At 46.0% G+C, this 23,411-nt stretch overlaps 1 protein-coding gene across 2 annotated transcripts in view; it reads right to left on the bottom strand.

Moving 5' to 3' along the window:
* The window catches only part of PLS1 (plastin 1), a 470,894-nt gene that overhangs the window by 255,592 nt on the left and 191,891 nt on the right, over positions 1-23,411 (bottom strand). For both annotated transcript variants that reach the window (XM_078666421.1, XM_078666420.1), the window contains exon 2: positions 6,359-6,469. In XM_078666421.1, the coding sequence (XP_078522547.1) occupies positions 6,359-6,428 (70 nt within the window). In that variant the 5' untranslated portion in view covers positions 6,429-6,469. The remainder of the gene's footprint in view (positions 1-6,358; positions 6,470-23,411) is intronic.

The following is a 23,411-nucleotide window of genomic DNA, read 5'->3' as shown; positions in this document are numbered from 1 at the left end:
GCCCCCTCCATGTTTCCGCCCCATTTATGACATATTCTGTTACGTTTACATCACATGTCTATGTATACGCCTCCTGTTACACCTACTTTCACCCTTATCTTTCGCGACTGCTATTGACCACACCCACTGCTCCGCCTATTGTATGCACTGTAATGTAACTGTTTTAGTATATATACTTGTGTATTGTTATTAAAAGTTAGCGCGCTCATCCCAGATCCAGCCCCGGCAGCTGCTGGGCCCTGCCATCCTATTCCTGTGCAGGTTGTCCTGTTCCTGTCCTTTATGCTGTATTAAACCTGCAAAACTCCTACTACCTCGAATCTTGACTCTTATTTATTGAGCTATCTGTTATTCATTTATCCATTCAAAAATAGAGGTATTATTTATTTATTTACCACACCAGAAAGGACCACTCTCATTGAACACACCATTATAACCCCACCTGGTAAGCGGGTTAGATTAAGACCATACCGCATACCACAACCCCGCCGTCAGATTATAAAAGAGGAAATACAAAAGATGTTGCAGATGGACATTATAGAACCATCTACAAGCGAATGGAACTCACCCATTGTCCTTGTCCCTAAGCCAGATGGTTCTGTAAGATTTTGTATAGATTTTTTGGGAAGTAAACAAAATATCTGAGTTTGATACATATCCCCTTCCATGGGTGGATGAAATGGTGGAAAGAATAGGGAGACCAAAGTACATTAGTACCCTGGATCTATGCAAAAGGTATTGGCATATACCTCTAAAAAAAAGAAGACAGAGAGAAGACGGCCTTCTCAACCCCTGATGGTTTGTACCACTTTAAAATGTTACCCTTTGGTTTACATGGGGCGCCTGCGACATTCCAAAGAGCCATGAACATGATCTTAAGACCTCATGAAAAATATGCTGGTGCATATATTGATGATATTGTGATATACAGTGATACATGGGAGCAACATCTGACCCATCTCACCCAAGTCATTCGAACATTAGGGTCACATGGGTTGAGAATCAATCCCGCTAAGAGTCATTTGGCTGCTCAGACGGTTAAGTATTTAGGGTACCTATTAGGGAAGGAGTCATAAGACCACAAACCTCCAAATTATCAGCCATTTCACACATACCATTACCCAGAACCAAAAAGGATTTAAGAGCTTTCCTTGGGTTGTAGGGTTATTATAGAAGGTTTATACCTAGATTCTCGCAAATGGCAGCCCCACTAACTGACCTCCTGCAGAAAAATAGCAGAATAGAAGAGATATTACAATCTCCTCCTACCGAAGTGTTGCACTCCTTTGAGGCCTTAAAGAAATCCCTAACTTCTGATTCTGTCCTAATCAGTCCTGATTATTCTCGTCCTTTTATTTTGCAAACGGACACCTCGGACCAGGGTCTAGGAGCTGTTTTGTCTCAAGAAACACCACAATGGGAAAAACCGGTCCTTTACATTAGGCGAAAACTCTTTCCTCGAGAGAAGAACTATGCTACCATCGAGAAAGAGGCCCTCGCTATCAAGTGGGCGATAGAGACCTTACGGTATTACTTGGAAGGAAGAGAATTCACCCTTTTCACTGATCACGCACCTTTAGAATAGTTAGCAAGAAACAAGGGTCACAACGAGAGGGTACTGAGGTGGTTTCTCTCCTTACAACTTATAGTTTCCATACTAGACATAGAAAAGGGAAAGATCAAGGGAATGCAGATTACCCGTCTAGATATCCTCAAAGTACAAACCCTAGAAGGAGGACAGCAAGGGAAAGGGGATGTGAGAAGGACACAGTGAGGGGAGAGACACTTACTGGATTAGGGCCATCAGGAAACCAACAGTCACGGGTGTCATTGCAGCGACACCATACTGGACTACAAAATCCATGTGCATCTACTATGTTTCCACAGGAATAAGCCAAACGGTATGACCCGGAAGCGCCGCCCACGCAAACCGGAAGAGACGGACACGTACCAATAGAAAACGGGCAGGGTAAAAGAGGAGGTTCAGAGAGAGTTGGCGCAAGAGGAGCCAGAGAACGCCGGAGTGGAGAGGACGGGGGAGAAGACGCGGGACCCGAGGAACACTGAGAAGATGCGGGACCCGAAAGGAAAGGAGAAGACGCGGGACCCGAGGAAGAAGACGCGGGACCCGACTTACCGGACGCCAGAACACCAGGAAACCCAGAAGAAGGAGAGGAAAGCTGGTACGAGGACTGGTGGTGTCCGGAGGAGTCTGGGGAGCGGCCGTAACTAAGGAGAGTTACGGTGGAGCCGTTGAGTACTAACGGCTCGGGGTTGTTGGGAGTGAAGGAGGGGAAAGAAGTGGGAGGGAACCTTGGGTGTGACTCGGGCGTTAATGGTACTGTGATTCCTTTTGGAGCTACGACAGTTTCGTTTGGTCAGAATATATATAGTACTGTTCATCGACGCCTGCTGAATCCGTGCACACCCTTCCCTTCCCTCTCCTAGGCACTTAAATTCTAAATCCCTCTTTTCTCTTACCTGGAACTCGTTTTGGGCCCTTGGTTCCCCTTCCTTTCTAGACTTGGCACACACGTACTGGATTGTGCACAACGGTGTGGTGAAAGGAGAACGAATTCCTGCTACCAGAACCTCATTCTTACAGTTCCACTATTTTGTTTCTTTTATCCTCCTATGAGCCTCCGGGAAGACCACCAAGGTCCAGAAGATCCAGAGAGCAAGACCACACCTTTTCCCATATCTACCCCCTCAAGCTCATCACCGGAGTCGTCAGAAGAAGAAGAACACCAAGGACACTCCTCCCAACACTTTTCAACCCATCCAATTATCAATAAACCTCCTTCTGTTAAACCCTTAATACAGCCTCCACGCCTGTTTATCAAACCTGCCCTCCCACACGTGACTAATTGGAGGCTTTCAGATTAACTGTGTTTTTTAGTCTTCAGTGGTAGCCAGTTGGTACCAAAGGAATAGATGTTTAATCGCACCTCACACTTACAAGTGTGGCACATCATTTTGTGCTTTCAAACTAATATTTTACACCAGACGTCTGTAACTTGTGCATGAATTTGAGACTTCAGCTAAAGAAACAATAGATGCACTTGGGCGCAATAGGAACATTTGATATATCTGCTTTGCCAAATATCTACCTACATATCAGACTCTTTATCAGCTAAAGACCCTTGGTTGAAAAATATCCATTGGGAATAAGAGTGATCTTGCACCAGGTCACTTGTAGGCCACTGTAACAGCTAGTATGTGGGATAAGTTCCAGTACTCCTTTGATTCCAAGAGGTATCCAAATACTTACCTCATATGTCTATTTATATATATATTGTTAGGTTAACATTTATGACTGTATATTAACCTACCTAATATCACTGTGAAATGTCTTATTTAAGATGTATCTCTAAACTACCTCATGTAATGTGAAGCGCTCTGATACCCAAGGGTCACGTTCGCACTATACAAAACTCTTTAAATAAAATAAATAAATAAATACATATGGATTGCTGAGAGTGTATCATGTGAATCGTTCCAGCCATAGTAGGTCTCATCTTTGCAAGGATTTGTGGCAGGTATGTTTATAAACCTTTGCAATGTGAACATCCTGAACTTTTACCTAGGTTGCATTGTACTGTAGTATAACACTTATGTAGTTCTTACTACGCCTATGTGAGGCTTTGAAGCTCTTGCTTACATGGGTAGCATGCAACACCATCGAGGGCACGTGATTTGAAAGTAGTTGTCTTTGTTTTGATCCCAGGTGGGAAGTGTTTCCATGTCATGTGTGAGGACCACCGAGGTGCGGTTATAATGTTATGGGACGCTTTTCACATGTTAAAGAGGTGTGAGATAGATGCACAGTTTATGGTTTTTGGTAAGCTGGCAGTGTTGAACAGCAGTTCCTTTTCGAGTATTGCTTATGATCACAATCCACTTAGATGGTTACCACATAGGGTTATCCATTCTGAGATTTGTATATGCCTCAGCAGGCGTAGGTAGGAGTAAGAGAGGGTCTGGAGATCTGCTAGGATGAAGAATACTACAATCATCCCTGACATGATTCTTGATGTGAGATGATAAGAAACGGCCAGAGTATGTAGTTAGTTGGGACCTGCAGTGGTTGACTAAATTTAAGTCCTCCAGTAGACAACTGTATATGGCAAAGCTGTTCAGTAATGCCATGCCCGTTCGTTGATGATGTGTGCTCTGTTGCTATGGAAGGGTACAGTACTGGGTGATAGATATGACCTGTGGCAGCTCTGTCTAATACAAGTGTAAAGGGACTAAGCAGTATAAGAGAATTATTATGCGGCCTGACTGAACTTCAAATGGCCGCACAACTGCAGAGGAGTGCTATTAGTATTAGTAAGGGCCAAGAGGTTATGTATGAATTCACATTACAATATAGCGCCCAGGCACCCTATATAGCACACACTGTAAGGTGTCAAATTTGATCTGTTGTGAGATTTGTAGAACTGTAAAAATGTAATATCACATCTTCTATTCTAATGATTGACAGAATTTACAGCCGATAAGAACTGCTCGTTGAACATACATCTTATTTTAGTTTGTACTCTGAACTCCAGCCTCTACCTAGTATCCAGCTTTATTCTTCTACAACTGCTCCCCTGTGCCTGCAGAGAGACTGATTACAACTCTGCAGGCCTCCCAGATGGAACTCTCACTATCTTACCTCCAAGTATAACGTGTTTGGCGGCTCAGTGGACAAAAGCAGCCACCTCTGGGGCATGTACTTAATTGTGTGGTCCTGGGTTTGAATCCTTGGGGTATGCTCAGTTTTGCATTCTTCTTAGAAGCACCAAGAAACCACTTCACCAGTGAATGAATCTGCGTTGCGTGAGAATTAAAATAGAACTAACCAGTAAAATGCATGTTTATATGAAAAATATACGATCATTTCTCTGTTACATCAGAAATTGTATTACCATGATTCAACCGGTACTTTCAGTAGGAGGCAAGAGTTTTAATCCTAGAGTCCCAATTATAGGACATTACTTGATCATGCACAACTCTCTTACATTTCATGTGGTTTACTTCTCTAGATCACTACTACAGGGATAGCGTAGGCACAGACAAGCTCCCGATATTAAACATCATATGGAAAACTGGACACACACAAACATGGGTTTCATTCGATAGTGGGGAGTGGTGTAAATATTTAACCTATATAGGTCTTGTTGAGCTGAGAAGATAGTCTGTTCATCTTCCAGCAGAGACCGCTACAACCTGGAATACAGGTACACCAACTTAGACTGTCAAATTCAGCAAATTGAGCACGACTACTCGGAAATACTTCAACCAGCTGCTAGGGGGTTTCCAAGCGAAATGAATGTGATTGTAAATCTTGTTTGAATTATGTTATTTTCTGTAAGAATATTTGGCGAGCACAGAGAAAATGGGCCAGATTTTTGCGAATCTGATTGATTTGAAGTGCGAATGACAGAATCAAATTCATTGAATCAGGGTCTGTGTTCTAATTGAAGCCACAGATAAAATGCACGAATGTGCTAAATCTGCTAGGTGGGCAGGATTTCCCATGGGTGTAAATTCAGGAAAAGCATGGGACAATATGAGTTAGACTCGAAATGTTGGGAACATCTGCAAAGGCAGAATGCTGTGGGTATTCACAAAGATTCACAATGCAATGTGTCACAATAAAGGTACTTGTACAACTGTTAGAACAACGTTGTAGTAATTGGCCATTTATGGAGGAAACACTCACCGAATATCCACAGATATCCAGTGGGAGACAGCAAAAGGATTTTACTACATAGAAACATGTTTTCCATGTGAAGAATCAACCGGGCTCTAGAGATGCACCGAGAAAAGGAACACACATTTGCCTGACCTTGGAGATAGACTATGAACAACATGCAGAGGTGCTACTGGGGGCTAGAGGAGGAAATCAAGAGAATTACTTGAGAGCAACAATTTCTGTCGAAATTAGAGTGCAGCCATGTGTTTTTTTTAAATCTCATAAAGTAGGCAAAGCTAAGAGAATCAGAGGTTTGTGATTACATTTACACACCTGCTCATTCCTATTTTAATAATCATCCCTATAATGGCACCTATGTGCAGTATACACAAATGTCTCTTGGTGTTATGAATTTGCAACAAACTGTGTACCACTCATGAGTTGACAAAAACAAAATAACAAGTTGTTGTCTCACACATGAAATGGGTACTGGCAAAGACAACAACTTCAGGACTCAGGATCAGCTGGTTAAGTTTACTGAACCCCTTCCTTTTCAGGAGAGGGTACATCTCAATGGTTTGCATCAACTGATGTCTCACCCAACCAGATGAGCTGAAAGGAAGGGGCGCTTCTTGATGACGCAGGGACAGAGGCTGCAGGCACCCATGGACTCACCTATCTTGTTAAAAGCCTCTCTCAGCTCCTCCAGATCCTCCCGGGATATCGTTGTAGTGTTATTTTCCATCTTCACGCCGCACCGGAGGGTTGGTCTCCACGCCTTTAAATCTGAAGATAAAGGGGTCAGGCTGTCAATTGACTGTACTGAAAAGCGTCACAATAAACAGCTGAAGTGCATTGAGGCGAGAGAAGCAAAAAACGCGTTCCAGTCACTATCCACTCTGGAGCCCTTAAGCAGACTGAGTATTTTGCTATAAATAATTCTTTTGTGGATAAAGCAGAGCTCTGCCCTCTGTTGAAACAATGACTAAGCCTTCAAAACAGAAACACCCTCCTCACGACTGCTTTTCACCTGCTTTGCAGAACATCAGAGCCACTGCCTCCAGGAAACAACCTCCTGTGTCTCCTAAAGGCAGTACTGGAGAGACAAAAGACCAATCAACACCCACATCAGTTGCCTGCCTATATATTTTTTTTGGGTGGGGGCTTACAAACGGCTTGCATGTTGTGGAATTATTTGAATGTTTTCTGATCTTCAGTATGGGCGATGTAGGCCGTTTCGCTCTCAAAAAAACTCTAAAATGATTTAGTGTTATGTTTTTGTGACATCCAACAGTGACTTATGATATTTTAGAGCCTCAACAGCAAAAACAGAGGTATTTTGTTGTTTTATTTTACCAGAAAGAGTGTTATACCATTTTCTCAATATCACGTGAAGGCCATCATCGTTCATTGGCCAGAAGGCATTCTGGGCCTTCTTTAGAGTTGGGCAAATGTGGGGCATCTCCCAAAAAGTGGCGGACATCTTGTCCACCGTCTTACGTGTGCACTGATATCAATGGCGTTCTAAATACTGCAGAGGGGGCATAAGGCAATATTTGGCAGATGTCGCGCTTTCCTGGAAATCTCTAAACAAGGCCCTTCGAGTTTCTTAAGGCTTTGGGGGTTTTTAAGTAGTACCATTATTTGGATGCAAAACTAAGATGGGGAAAGGGTGCCATGGGTGTAAGACGGTGTACAACCTTTACAATGCAACTTTTACCACGCAGTGCCTTTACGACGCAACTTTTACAACGCAAACCATTACAACGCATTGCGCTGGGGGCGCTCTAGGATAGGGAATATATTTAATTTACTATCCAACACCTTCCCTACTATCCACGGGGACTGGAGTTGGAATAGTAAATTAAATAATTCACTATCCAACACCCAAAAGCACTATGCGTTGTAATGGTATTCGTTGTAAATACCGCGTTGTAAAGGCATGCGATGTAAAAGTATGCGTTATAACGTCATACATCCGTGTAAGACTGTACAAAGAGAAGGGAAAGGAAGTCAAAAAGGAGAAGTCAGCTGAAGGCAAAGACATGGCAGTGGTGCAGGAACAGCTTTCAGAGTGGGTGCTGCCATAATTGTTACATTTCTGAATTCAAGGGTTTGTGAAAAATCCAAGGGCCAGATGTACAACTGTGGAAATAGTCTTTTGCGACTCGTAATTTGCGAGGCGCTATTACCAATGTACAACAGTGTATTTCACACTGTTAGCGATTCCCAATGGGGTCGCAAATAGAGAGGTTCAAGACTACTAATGAGCCTCTCGCAATTTGCGACCCCACTGGGAATGGCAGGCCCTCCCAGGGATGGTGGCCTGCTGGGCTCAGCAGACCACCATGTCTGGGACTGCTTTTAAATAAAGCAGTTTTTTTTAATGCAGTTCGTTTTCCTTAAAGGAAAACGGGATGCATTTAAAAAAGAGAATGAAACGTTTTTGTTTAAGTTTTTAAGGGCAGGCAGTGGTCCCTGGGACCACTCTGCCTGCCCTTAAAAAATATTTTCCCCTGCGTTTGGAAAGGGGAAGGGGTCCCCTGGGGACTCCTTCCCTTTTGCGGACACAAACACAACATAGGGTTGTGCTCGCTATTAGGAAGGGAACGCCCCTTCCTAATAGCGAGTCGCAAAAGCCTATTTAGCGAGTCGCAAGAAATTGTGAGTAGCAAAATAGGGTTTGTACATTCCCCATGCTATTTTTGCATGTGCAAAGGGGTTCGCAAACCTGTTTGCGCATGCAAAGATGGTCATACATCTGGCCCTAAGTACCGCAAAAACAACAAGTATAGCAAATGATCCACGCCAATTTAGCAAGAGAGTGGTACGGGTGAGGTGTGTAAGTGGTGGTGCAATTTAGAGCACAAATATATTTCTGAAGCATGGAGTGGCAGCACACTGTCATTTACATTTTCCTTTGAAATGGCAAGAAAATTTGCTCTGAACATGCCGTTTTACTGATAAACCAATATAGCACACAAACAATAGTATGTGGAACACAGGTTCTAGCAAATATTCTTCATTTGCAAATCACCAATTAGTGTGTCTTGATTTGTTTTGCACCTATTAAAATCTTTGTTTCTGTCACACTTCAGAATTACAAAAAAATGTGTTTCATGTTACTAGATAAGTAGCAAACTGTCAGAAGACGTAGCCTGACATTTGGCCTCTGTCTTTGAACACATAGCAGGGGTGACAAGATAAAAACAAAAATTAAAGACAACTTTATTGTTCATTCACCCTCTGAACTCCAGTTTAATTATTTTGGTGGTGCTACAGCACCCACAACATCCCTACTTCCAGCACCTATGCAACATGGGTTACAAAGTCCATATACTAATTTAGAATAGTTCTCTGTGTGTAAGTAATACAAGTTGAACATTTTAACATCAGCATTGCATGACTTCTGAGCAAACCTCTTGGGTATATAGATATATATATATATACACACACATAATTTAGATAGTAGAATGTAATATGCTATTTGTTACCTTTTGTGAGTGTGGGGAGGAACCATGACTCAGGGTAGGCAAAGACTCAAGTGAGTCATGATGCCCCTACCCTCCCTCAACAACGGCAATAAATGGCATAGTATACTCAGCACATCTGCATATATGATTTAGGCCAATGCATTGTTTCATGTGTATTTGTTTCAACAAACCGTAGTTAACCAAACCAGGATGCAAGGAGTCAAATTTTTGCAACAAGATAAATCAAACTAAAGTGAATGAGTGTTGTTTCCCTGTGTAAAGTAATTGTAACATGCAATGTTTGAGGCAGTAAAAAGCCTTTTTCTCGTGTCGATATTGCTGTACTGCAGTAATAAATTCAAAAATGACCTTTGCACTGTGGTAATAAATATGAGAATCAGCGGCAGCTCCTCCGCAATGGTGGAGGAGCGTCGCCCCACTTCCTGGTTCAGAGCCAGCAAATGTCAAATAAAACGATGTTCTTGCATCGTTTTATTTTGCATTTGCCAGCTCTTAGCCAGCGCTGCAGGGAGGGGCGGGCGGAGGCATTGGAGGGGGAGGAGGAGTGCTACGTGGACTACCGAAGTGCTCATGTGTGTTTGGCCGGCCATATCAGGCCAACCAAAACACATATGCGCACTTAGGTTTCTACAGTCCGACTGCATTGAGCGACCGGGCTGGAGAAACCCCCACAGAGTCCCTGGCCTGAGGGGATGGTATTTCTAGCACGCTCGGGCCAATCCCCACAAGGATTGGATGGGAATCTGTCCCAGGGGCTGCCGGGATCCAAGAAGAGGAGAGGTTGAAAATGTGACGACACGCAGGAAGCGGCCGGCAGCTGGAGGCTAAAGGTACGTTTTTTTAAAAACTATTATTTCTAACACCCACCTTGCGCGACCCCATCCTGGTCCGAATGCACATTTCTTAGTACAGTTGCTCCAAATAACATAGGTCATTGGGCCACATTTATTTTCACCGCTTTGGCATAAACATTAATGTCATAGCAGTGAAAAAAATGTGGCCCAATAACCCATGATTTAAAGCAATTATACCAACAAACACCTTCTCACATTCATTCAGAGCCGTCACCCCCTGGTTAGCTTGTGGCAAGATTGGTAGCCATGTCAGCCCCCCCAGCGCCCCTTAGGCCAATGTAGTAGGGTTAGATCTCTCTCACCCCTCCGCCCAGAAGTGGGGGGGGAGGGAAACCGGAGTGGCTTCATGGGGATTCGTAAGAGTCCAGGTACGTGTCGAGTGACTTCCATATCCCCCTGGTTGCTGGCCTCCAGGGCGAGTTCTGTAGTGCGATGTTATCTGCGCCTTTGAGGTGCATCACCCAGTTGACCCAGCCTTTGTATGAAGTCTTAGTTGTGTCTTTCCAATTGGCTAGGGCCATTTTTACCGCCGCGGTCAGCAGCAGGTCTAGTAGGTCTCTGTCATGATCTGATCTTAGTTCTGTGGTCCTCAATGCAGTTGCGAGGGAGGAAAATTCAGCTGTTAGTGTGCAGCCCAGTGCTTTATTTATGAAAACAAAGATTTTCTCCCAGAACATTTTGAGTGTTGGGCAATAGTAGATAAGATGTGCTAGGTCCCCCTTTTCCTTGCTACAGTTCCAGCATGGGGAATCTTCCCTGAGGCCTAGTGAGAATAAACGTGCAGGGGTCCAGAAAGCCTTATGAACTCTGGCCCCTTCCCACATTCAAAATTGTTAATAAATAGAATATCACAGCGTGTGTAGTACTATATATATATATATACAATATATATGTATACTATGTACATCATGTTTAACTGATTTTATTACACAAACAGTAGTGGCTTCAAAACTCATGCTTCAGAGGGACGAAGTCTGACAAAGCGCGTGTATATACACGCCCCAAACTCCTTCACAGTGATGGAACTGCGCAGTGAAAGGAGAAAGTTATGTGCTTGCACCAAGAAGCAGACAATTACAAGATGATAAGGTTTACATATAAACACTTGCCACATTATTGCGTGTTTATTTGTGATTGTTATATGGCACGTCTCTTGTCTTAAGATGACAGTCACTTTACAAATAACAGTAAATACCAGGGACTCAAGTGCAGTGCAACAGTAAAGGTTAAGAAGGGGGATACTTGGATAAAAGACATAAAGGAGAACAAGCGCGTCACAGGAGCAGGTGGCTGCAGTAATCTATCAACGGTGAACAGCTGACACAAGAGGGAGGGGGCGGACAGGTGTTAAGGGAGCCGGTTTAGATGAGGACTTTTGCTCGCTGACTAGATTACAAAGATAATTGAAGGTTGAGTTTCCTATTACTTCCATTACACCACTTTGCTTGTGACACTAGAGCACACCTGAGAAAGCGACATCAGAAAATATACTTTCCTACTGGCGTCAGGTGAGCACAGACGTCACCACGTCGTCCGCAGTACTACCGTCACTGCGCCACCGCTCCTGTTCACTGGCTGGCTGGAAGTGAGAGGAGTGCGCGTGGCCCAGCACTCTCTCTGTGCGCCGCCGCCAGCTGAGGAGAGCGTCGTTCCCACGTGCGCAGAGAAAGGACTCGGCCGCGTGGCCTACATTTTTATGACGTTCGGTAGGGTAGGAGCTCGGCTCTGCGCCAATGTATAGGACAAGAATCAATAATAAACGGGCAACTGAAGTTGAATAATCTTACTAAACATGAATTGGACCCAATGATGGAGTGGGAGAAGGAAACCAGTGTAAAGAAGTAGTCGTAGCATGACATGTAAAGCAAGGGAAGGTGAGCAGGTTTTTAATTACCGTGAAAGACAAAACGAAAATGATGTGAAAAGCAATAAAGAAAGCGAGAAAAAGAATTAAGAACAAATGCATTACGCTGTTGCAGAAAATGGCACCAGGATTTTGGTTGTGGTGCATGACACCATTGGACCACGCAATTAACTTCTTCCAAATGAAAATATGTAGGCTACTGCTAGTGACCACAGCTTTTCAGGGCCCAATAAAGTCGCTCCACTCATCCTCCGCCAATTCACCTATATTTGGACACCAGGCTGCTCCGGGACATGTAATAAAATGATTGGATGCATCCAAAGTAACTTAATTCCACGCATAAAGATAGAGCCTGATGTTAAAGTTGATCAAAAGTGCAATGCATTTGACCTTCATATCATGTCACCCAGAGGTCATATGAGGATGTCTCCCTGTCGTGTTGAGGAAACATAAGAGCAGAGCGTGGAGGCTTGATCTAGTTAATCCGGTTTTAGAGTGACATACAGATAGCTGTAGTTGGACTCATATATAACGTGTACACTCACTGTCCTGGCCGAATTTTAGATGGTATATTGCCAGTTGCCACCGCCTTCATTTGAAGCAAAAGCGATCAAGGATAGGTCAGGCTTTGGCAGAACAAATCAGCACTACAATTAGCTTTAGTAGTTTAAATATACTACTGTTCAGTGGGGAACATGAGCTAAAGCACTTAACTGATTTTTATTTTTTATTTTTAGGTTTGGCATTAACTAAAACCTTTTAGTGTTGCTAAATTATGCGTATATATGATGCTTACTCATTGGGCTTTCAGCCATTGGTCTGTTCTGTCATTCATATTCACATTTTTCTCCACCCAATACAGCAAAAAGCAGTGGTTCAGCCTACTTCAGCCTCTGGCTAACCGCACTGCAAGTGACAGCATTCTGCTCTGAACTTAGTTCACTAAATTGCCAAGGACTAATAAAGCAAGAGTTTTTTTTGAGACAAGAAATAGTTTTGCTTTTAGCAATTTTTTTGATCATATTGGTGAGGACCCGGCTGCCTCCCCTAGCACATAAACGTTTTTGAAAACCATTACAAAATAAAAACAAGCATTGTGAAAGCCTAAAGACTGGCAGCTAAAGCAATACCCATTGGATTAGCCAATGCTTGTTTATTTATGTATTGTCTAGTAAAGCACTAACTCCATCAGAAACAGGTTTCAGAAGACTGTACAATCAGGGTAGAATTTTACAGAGACAATGCACAAATCGGTGGCATCACACTGGTAATGAGGGGATTCCAGGCCTACATTATGCAGGATTACGCCATTTGCAGGAGTAAAGTACAACAAATGCATACAATAGCTACAATAGGTAGCAATTGCAAGGCATCAGAGTACTATACATGATAAAATCATATTTTATCAGCGATAGATGATAGTTTGGCAGGATTGGCAATGAGCAGTCAGGGAATTTTGCGGATATATTTGCGTTCATTGTGACAGGGAAGTAAAAAGAAAGCGTAGCTTCAGTACTGTAAGGCACTAAACAATGACATGCAATGCATTTTCTTCGTAAGCTGTCAGACTGGAATGAACATGGTTTAGTAAGCGACGTAAGATATAAATATATGTACTTTCTTGATGCAGTGGTACACTGTATTTACATTGCAATGTGCGTACCCACATCTAATTTCATTTGCTACACTCATGTCACAAGAGGCAATTGGATGTGGAAATTAATTTGCTTTCTTATTCAATCTGTCTGGCATTACAGTCCTATTCCACTTAACTTGTTTTCTGTCCTCTGGATTTTAGGTTAATATTTACTTTTCGTCCAGCTGAGCTTGTACAAATGGTAGACAGAGGCACCTCGAGGCAAAATTGCAGTTTGTTATTTGAGTGCTTCCCTTCCCGCAGAGACAAGGCCATTTATGATGCCTATATGGTCTTACTATAGCACTGGCCTAGGACAAGGGGGACAAAAAGATGCCTATTACAGGCAAGGAAGTGGAAACATGAATAATGGGGGTTAGATGTAGACAGGAGTAAGCAGACCCTGCATGTTATGTTATGTTATTGTATGTTTTGTATAGCACTCAGCTACTCCGAGGAGTGTCCCGGCGCTTCAAACCCGATGAGGAGCAGGGCAGGCAGAGGATGGCCGGTTCTACTGAACGAAAAGCCAGGACTTCAGGTCTTTCCTAAAAGCTAGCAGGGTGACAGTCTTTCTCAGAGTGACCGGCAAGGAATTCCACAATTGAGGCGCTAGGCGTCTAAAAGAACGGCCTCCGATACGGACTCGCCGAATACCAGGAACGGCTGCCAAGGCCAGCGAAGCTCACCTAAGTGATCTAGATGACTGGTAGAAGACCAGCCGCGTACTGATATACTTCGCGCCAGTTCCGTGGAGAGCTTTAAAGGCCAGCGTGAGCGTCTTGAAAATGATACGTTTCCGAATAGGAAGCCAGTGGAGAGTTTTCAGAAGATCTTTAGCACTGGCTCTCCGGTGAAGGCCAAAAATGGCGCGCGGTCGAATTTTGGACTATTTGAAGACGTGACAGGAGATACTCCGGAAGTCCGAGATATAACGCGTTAGCATAGTCCAGGCGAGAACCTATGAGTGCCTGCACGGTGATTTTTTTATGGCCAGGGGAGAGCAACGGAAGAAATTTTCTGAGCATCTTAAGAATGCCAAAACATTTACCAACTAGGCCAAGAATCTGGGGCTTCAAAGTGAGGCAGTTGTCAATCATTACTCCTAGATTCTTGGCTGTGGCAGAAGCGGCAGAGGGAGGAGACATAGCGGCAGGCCACCAAGCCTTCCACCTAGGGTCCGAAAGGCAGCCAAAAAAGAGCATCTCTGATTTGTCCGAGTTGAACTTGAGGCTGTTTAGCTGGAACCATTTGAACACAGCCTCAAGGCAACCTTTAATACTCTCTCCATCAAAATCAGCGCCCTTCATGCAAGAGAAGAGAAGCTGGGTGTCATCCGCATATGAAACGATCTGGGCACCGTATGACTCCGCCAGTGTCGCCAAGGGGGCCATAAAGATGTTAAAGAGAGTAGGGCTCAAAATTGAGCCCTGAGGAACTCCTACTTCCAATGGCGGCACTACGGCAGAGTACGGAGGGGCCCAGACCGTTTGACGGCGGTCCGCTAGAAAGGACTCGAACCAGCTGAACACCGTCCCCCGCAGACCAATCTCACTGAGTCTTGAAAGGAGACCGCAGTGAGGGACGGTGTCGAAGGCCGCCGAGAGACCGCATGCAGACTATATTATCTATCTAGGCCTTCCTTTGGGAGGTTTACAAAACCCAACACAGGACTCCAATGTGTAGAGAAACCCTGCCAAAAAAAGCAGTTGGCACACTGCTAAGCCCATGTCAATTATGAGATTTTGTCACCGTTGAAATGTTTATATACTTATGGATTTACCACACTTACCACATAAACCACCATCTGCAGCATTATTTTCAGATTTCTAGAACAAAATGCGTTTAGTGCAAATGAATCAAAGGTTTCTATAAAGTACCAAATGGGTGCTGCATTTATAAAGTTTAACTGCTCATCTTTCATTTCCTGATTGCTACATTCAGGTGTTAAACTGGTACTAATGATGTAGACCCTATGGCCAGTAAGTATTATTGTGTGTTAAAATGCCAAATAATGAAAGAATACTGCCACAGGACGTGCTACATGACACCACATAATGTACCTTCTCTTGTAATGTAATGTAGTCAACCCTGCTGCATAATTTGGTACTTAAAAGCCACATATTTACAGTGGCCCTGGCAATAACTGCATAACATACCACAGCGGAACAGCTTTCATGATGGACGTTGGTGCAGCCCTAAGATCTGGCTGTGCAGCTTCCAGGGACAGGAGTGACCCATATGTGCTCACATTATTTGTATCTACCCGGAGGTTACAAATGTGAACCTGAGCTGTGAGGGCTTTGCATTGGCCGCACAACGGTAGGTAATGAATTTGGGGTGCCACTGGGAAAAACACGGACCGTGATCAGCACCTTTTTGTGCAGGTACTAGCATGCGCAGTTAGTGCACGTGCAGGCGCATTGCTGGGGCATATTCAAATGTTCCTAAAGAACCCACTCCTGATACAGCACCTCTATTCATGCTCTTTTGCACAAGTTACAAAGAGAAGAAGTTTGTCCCGTTTACTCTGTTAAAGCACGTGGGGGCGGGTGTCCGATGGACATCCTTATGTAATCTTAAAAAAAACAAGCATTTACAATGCAATGGTTTTGCCTTTGTTAAAGTTAGAGCTATTGGCATTGCTCTTGACATTATATTTATTTATGTTTTTTTAACATAAATAAATGGCATTGCCATTTACAATGCCACTAGCTTTATCTCTCGCAAATGACACACACAAACACACACAGAGCCCCCCCACACACACACCCATACAGAGCCCCCCCACACACACCCACACAGCCCCCCACACACACAGCCACACAAAGCTTCCCACACACACAGCCACACAAAGCTTCCCACACACACAGCTACACAGAGCCCTCCACACACACCCACACAGCACAAGCAGGCAACAGGGGCACACGGAGGCACAAGCAGTGGGTGCATCGGTGGAGCTGAGTGGTGGGTGCATCGGTGGAGCTGTGTCGGTGGAGCTGTGTGGTGGGTGCATCGGTGGAGCTGTGTGGTGGGTGCATCGGTGGAACTGTGTCGGTGGAGCTGTGTGGTGGGTGCATCGGTGGAGCTGGGTGGTGGGTGCATCGGTGGAGCTGTGTCGGTGGAGCTGTGTGGTGGCTGCATCGGTGGAGCTGTGTGGTGGGTGCATCGGTGGAGCTGGGTGGTGGGAGCATCGGTGGAGCTGTGTCGGTGGAGCTGTGTGGTGGCTGCATCGGTGGAGCTGTGTGGTGGTTGCATCGGTGAAGCTGTGTGGTGGTTGCATCGGTGGAGCTGTGTCGGTGGAGCTGTGTGGTGGCTGCATCGGTGGAGCTGGGTGGTGGGTGCATCGGTGGAGCTGTGTGGTGGGTGCATCGGTGGAGCTCTGTGGTGGGTGCATCTGTAGGGCTGTGTGGTGGGTGCCTCGGTGGAGCTGTGTGGTGGGTGCCTCAGTGGAGCTGTGTGGTGGGTGCATCGGTGGTGCTGTGTCGGTGGAGCTGTGTGGTGGGTGCATCAGTGGAGCTGTGTGGTGGGTGCATCTGTGGAGCTGTGTGGTGGGGGCATTGTAGAGCTGTGTGGTGGGGGCATGGTAGAGCTGTGTGGTGGGTGCCTCGGTGGAGCTGTGTGGTGGGTGCCTCGGTGGAGCTGTGTGGTGGGTGCCTCGGTGGAGCTGTGTCGGTGGAGCTGTGTGGTGGGTGCATCGGTGGAGCTGGGTGGTGGGTGCATCGGTGGAGCTGTGTCGGTGGAGCTGTGTGGTGGCTGCATCGGTGGAGCTGTGTGGTGGCTGCATCGGTGGAGCTGTGTGGTGGCTGCATCGGTGGAGCTGTGCGGTGGGTGCATCGGTGGAGCTGTGCGGTGGGTGCATCGGTGGAGCTGTGTGATGGCTGTGGAGTGAAAACTGGAATGTTGCTTCTCTTGTGAACTGGCTTTAATTTCCATCTTTGTTCTACGTGTTACAACTTGAGGCATATTTAAATCAGTTGTGCTAATGTCCGATCCCGGAAACTGCATTGTGCACACTTCTAATTTCAGGGCCTCAAGTAGCAGTCACTGTGTTTTATTTGGGAACAACTCGTCTCTGGTGGTTGTTCTCTAGGAAGATAATGCAGAGGTGCGAATGGAGATGTCTGGAGTGAATGGGACGAAGGGCTGTTTTTTTTTTCTTCTTCAATTTGCATCACGGGACCTGTGTATTAATGTCAACCTTTTTGTTGCCTCGCGAATGAGGTTGATTTCATCACATACATTCAATGAGGACTAAACCTCTTTAGGAAGGTGTTGCAGGTTTGCAAAAATGGTGTTTGACACAGGACTCTATTTTCACCCCAATATATCAGCAGTTATGCTAATTTTTAGTTAATCAACCCCAATGTTAAACAAAATAAGCACCAATTTGCCAGAAGACTCAGCCTGACACTTGACTTCTGTCTTTGAGGTACAGCAAATGTGGGAAGATGGATACAGAATCTAAAAGAACCTTTATTTATTGATTGCACTTATGCGATCCACCAAAATTCGGCTCACAACCGACCAATGGGTCGCCACCCACAGATTGCCAAACACTGGTCTAATCCTCAATCCTGCTGCAATGCCAATAAAATTATACAAGACATACTTTGCTCCAAGTCTGCCCGTATCTTAGAGATGACTCTAATGCTATCATGTTGTGCCACGTTATGTAGCGCACTCAACGAGGCCAGGCTTTATAGCCAGCAGTGGTCTGTCTTCTGAGACTTGTAGGTTTATTATTTTTTTTTTTAGGTCTCGCTTATCAACACCTTCAGCTGACTGGTGTAAAAAACCTGCTGTGAATTATATAACAGTCGGCTTAGCCACTCACTCATGATCGGATGGCTTTATCGTCCATCTCCCTTTCGTGCTTCTGATTCCCAAGGCTTTCCTCACTAGTCATATGTTTGTCCTGCAAATAAGCATTTCAGAGTCACAGGGTTTAGATTGGATGGAAGGTATCCTTCCACTGCCGACATCAGACTGAAGTGCATATCAGGAACTATTGTGCTTCCCTACTGCCCCTAGTTCCCCAGCCCTTCGCTTTAATAAACCTTTTCAGTCCTCCCAATCCCTTTATTTATTAGAACCCCCTTTACCTGTGGCCAATTGCACCAGCACCCTCGAGCTTTGAGTGCTACCTCCTGCACCATCAGTAGCAGACATATTAAAATGGCACAGATGGTCGCTTTGGATCAGCTAATCTGTGGTGGACATTTTTGAGTTTCTTAAAGCATAAGAAAATTAATTCAAAGATAACCATCAAGGATGCGCTCGCCATCGCTGATCCATCTGGGAGAGAGAAAAAACCATTGGCAAAGTCCAACAGATTTCACAAGCAAGACCTACGGGCTTTGTCAATGCCTGTTGACAGAAATATAGGCTTTGAAGTCAAGACATGTTAAATGATGTTGGTTTATAAACCAGTTCTGAGTGTAACATACTTGACTTGGGACCACTTAGCAGAGTTGTAACTAACTGCTCCCCTACCCAACATATGTCAGAGGCAAGTTATACATCGGTAGTCTTAAATGTAATAAATACAAAGTTTGATAATGGCAATATCATACTGGAAAATGTGGACTAAATAACAATACGGATTACTAAATTAAAACACCAAAGCTTTTATTGGCAGTTTATTTCCTTGAAGTTTGTCCACATCTGATTTACTTCCTTACAAGCACTTTAAATGAACTCACCTACAAACGGTCTGGAGAAGGTCTTTAACAATAGTGCTCTCAAGGATGCAGCGTTTCTATAGGTTCAAAGGGACACAGTTACTGACAACTGAGTGAAGTAAAGACGACGGCAAGCGTTTCAACATTGACTTCATTCTGGTTGCCAATGACAAGGAAAATTTTCAAGGCCTGCCTCTGCATAATGTGATCAGGTCCTGACAACGTTTTCCATACAACTCACCATTCATAGAACGGACACACAGAGACATAAGACCAGAGGATGAGTGTAACCCGCAAAACACTTGTAAAGTGTTGTCGTGGAAATGAATGAAAGTAATTGGGCGACCAAAATAAAATAAAATACAAAGTATGTCATTGATAATGTTCTTTTGATGCGGGTTCTACCGGAATAGAAATTCTTAAGGATTTGTTGAGAGCAAGAGCACGAGGAATCTTCACAGACGGAATGTCCATTCTAAACATGCAAAGGGTGCTTCCATTAACTCCAGCACATGCTTTGCAAAACTTTAAAGCAGAAGCTCCAACTCGCAAGCATAGAGTTTCACTTTTACCTCTGCCCCTCCTTGCTCAATGACAATCAACGCTCTCTAAAGTCAGCCTGCTTAAACCGAAGTACGGCCGCCGGGGTCAGGTCTGCGGGAGGACATGACGAGCGACGAGTGAAGGTAGGAGACAGGGGGAGAGAGGTTGGGGCAGGAAGGCAGGGGAAGAGAGGAGGAAAAAAAAAAAAAAAAAAAATCGACTCACCTGCACCTTGCGACGGCGGCACTTCTCCGGTCTCCCTCTTCGGCATGGGAGACCGGCAACGTCGACAATCTCTCTGGCACTTCTCCGGTCTCCCTCTTCGGCATGGGAGACCGGCAACGTCCTCCGCATCTCCCGGGGTTCCCTCCAGGCCACGGGAGCCCCGCGGGCGCCGCCATACTTCTTGCCGTCTTCCTTCTTCCCCCGGGCTGCGGGGGGCGGGCACTTCCGGCCGGCCGCGCTAGGATTGGCCGGCCGGCCAGTCACGGGGCGGGAAACGGGGGAGGAGAGACGCAGAAGTGCCGGCAATGCCGGACCAGACTCGGGGGCGTTCCCGGCGTCGCGTGACGTCGGCAAAAGCCAAAGAATGTCAGGAACGCCCCCGTGTCTGGTCCGGCATTGACGGACAGGCCCCTCATCCAATGGCTAGGCTCCATTTACGGAGCCAGCCAATGAATGACGAGGGCCGACCCAAAGCACACTACAGTTCTCATCAGGTTTTCGCCTGCGCGAAAAAGATGCGCAGAGCGCATCTTTTTGGCGAGGCAAAACCTAACAAGCATTTACAATGCAATGGTTTTGCCTTTGTTAAAGTTAGAGCTATTGGCATTGCTCTTGACACTCTGAAGCTCCACTCTGAAGCTCCACTCTGAAGCTCCACTCTGAAGCTCCACTCTGAAGCTCCACTCTGAAGCTCCACTCTGCACTCTGAAGCTGCACTCTGAAGCTCCACTCTGCACTCTGAAGCTGCACTCTGAAGCTGCACTCTGAAGCTCCACTCTGAAGCTGCACTCTGAAGCTCCACTCTGAAGCTCCACTCTGAAGCTCCACTCTGAAGCTCCACTCTGAAGCTCCACTCTGAAGCTCCACTCTGAAGCTCCACTCTGCACTCTGAAGCTCCACTCTGCACTCTGAAGCTCCACTCTGCACTCTGAAGCTCCACTCTGAATCTGCACTCTGAAGCTCCACTCTGAATCTGCACTCTGAAGCTCCACTCTGAAGCTGCACTCTGAAGCTCCACTCTGAAGCTCCACTCTGAAGCTCCACTCTGAAGCTCCACTCTGAAGCTCCACTCTGCACTCTGAAGCTCCACTCTGCACTCTGAAGCTCCACTCTGAATCTGCACTCTGAAGCTCCACTCTGAATCTGCACTCTGAAGCTCCACTCTGCACTCTGAAGCTGCACTCTGAAGCTGCACTCTGAAGCTCCACTCTGAAGCTGCACTCTGAAGCTCCACTCTGAAGCTCCACTCTGAAGCTCCACTCTGAAGCTCCACTCTGAAGCTCCACTCTGAAGCTCCACTCTGAAGCTCCACTCTGAAGCTCCACTCTGCACTCTGAAGCTCCACTCTGCACTCTGAAGCTCCACTCTGCACTCTGAAGCTCCACTCTGAATCTGCACTCTGAAGCTCCACTCTGAATCTGCACTCTGAAGCTCCACTCTGCACTCTGAATCTGCACTCTGAATCTCCACTCTGAATCTCCACTCTGAATCTCCACTCTGAATCTCCACTCTGAATCTGCACTCTGAATCTCCATTCTGAAGCTCCACTCTGAAGCTCCACTCTGAAGCTCCACTCTGAAGCTCCACTCTGAATCTGCACTCTGAAGCTCCACTCTGAAGCTCCACTCTGAATCTGCACTCTGAAGCTCCACTCTGAAGCTCCACTCTGAATCTGCACTCTGAAGCTCCACTCTGAATCTGCACTCTGAAGCTCCACTCTGCACTCTGAAGCTCCACTCTGCACTCTGAAGCTGCACTCTGAAGCTCCACTCTGAAGCTGCACTCTGAAGCTGCACTCTGAAGCTGCACTCTGAAGCTGCACTCTGAAGCTGCACTCTGAAGCTGCACTCTGAAGCTGCACTCTGAAGCTGCACTCTGAAGCTCCACTCTGAAGCTCCACTCTGAAGCTCCACTCTGAAGCTCCACTCTGAAGCTCCACTCTGCACTCTGAAGCTCCACTCTGCACTCTGAAGCTCCACTCTGCACTCTGAAGCTCCACTCTGAAGCGCCACTCTGAAGCGCCACTCTGAAGCTCCACTCTGAAGCTCCACTCTGAAGCTCCACTCTGAATCTGCAGCTCCACTCTGAATCTGCAGCTCCACTCTGAATCTGCAGCTCCACTCTGAATCTGCAGCTCCACTCTGAATCTGCAGCTCCACTCTGAATCTGCAGCTCCACTCTGCACTCTGAAGCTCCACTCTGAAGCTCCACTCTGAAGCTCCACTCTGAAGCTCCACTCTGAAGCTCCACTCTGAAGCTCCACTCTGAAGCTCCACTCTGCACTCTGAAGCTCCACTCTGCACTCTGAAGCTCCACTCTGAATCTGCACTCTGAAGCTCCACTCTGAATCTGCACTCTGAAGCTCCACTCTGAATCTGCACTCTGAAGCTCCACTCTGAATCTGCACTCTGAAGCTCCACTCTGAATCTGCACTCTGAAGCTCCACTCTGCACTCTGAAGCTCCACTCTGCACTCTGAAGCTGCACTCTGAAGCTGCACTCTGAAGCTGCACTCTGAAGCTGCACTCTGAAGCTGCACTCTGAAGCTGCACTCTGAAGCTCCACTCTGAAGCTGCACTCTGACGCTCCACTCTGAAGCTCCACTCTGAAGCTCCACTCTGAAGCTCCACTCTGAAGCTCCACTCTGCACTCTGAAGCTCCACTCTGCACTCTGAAGCTCCACTCTGCACTCTGAAGCTCCACTCTGCACTCTGAAGCTCCACTCTGAAGCGCCACTCTGAAGCGCCACTCTGAAGCTCCACTCTGAAGCTCCACTCTGCAGCTCCACTCTGAATCTGCAGCTCCACTCTGAATCTGCAGCTCCACTCTGAATCTGCAGCTCCACTCTGAATCTGCAGCTCCACTCTGAATCTGCAGCTCCACTCTGAATCTGCAGCTCCACTCTGAATCTGCAGCTCCACTCTGCACTCTGAAGCTCCACTCTGAAGCTCCACTCTGAAGCTCCACTCTGAAGCTCCACTCTGAAGCTCCACTCTGAAGCTCCACTCTGCACTCTGAAGCTCCACTCTGCACTCTGAAGCTCCACTCTGCACTCTGAAGCTCCACTCTGCACTCTGAAGCTCCACTCTGCAGCTCCACTCTGAAGCTCCACTCTGCAGCTCCACTCTGAAGCTCCACTCTGAAGCTCCACTCTGAAGCTCCACTCTGCCATGGTTGTAGAGGCGTCCCGCGGGGACCACCGAGTATGCAGGAGTTGCAGGTGAAGGGAGCGCTGAATAGCGCCACCATTGCCGCAGAGCACACAGATTGATTCCGTGGAGTACCAAGAAACAGCGGTACTTTTACCGACGGTAAAGGAAGTCGAAAATACTCTACACGTGGAACTAGACCCATTAAACACGCCATGCGGTGATGAGGTGGCGTAAGAATAAAAAATGGTGACACTACGGCCCACTTGTAATTCACAGC

This window comes from Lissotriton helveticus, chromosome 11 (assembly GCF_964261635.1).
Source record: "Lissotriton helveticus chromosome 11, aLisHel1.1, whole genome shotgun sequence".
Taxonomy (NCBI): Eukaryota; Metazoa; Chordata; class Amphibia; order Caudata; family Salamandridae; genus Lissotriton; species Lissotriton helveticus.
This window is presented reverse-complemented; position numbering and strand designations above follow the sequence as displayed.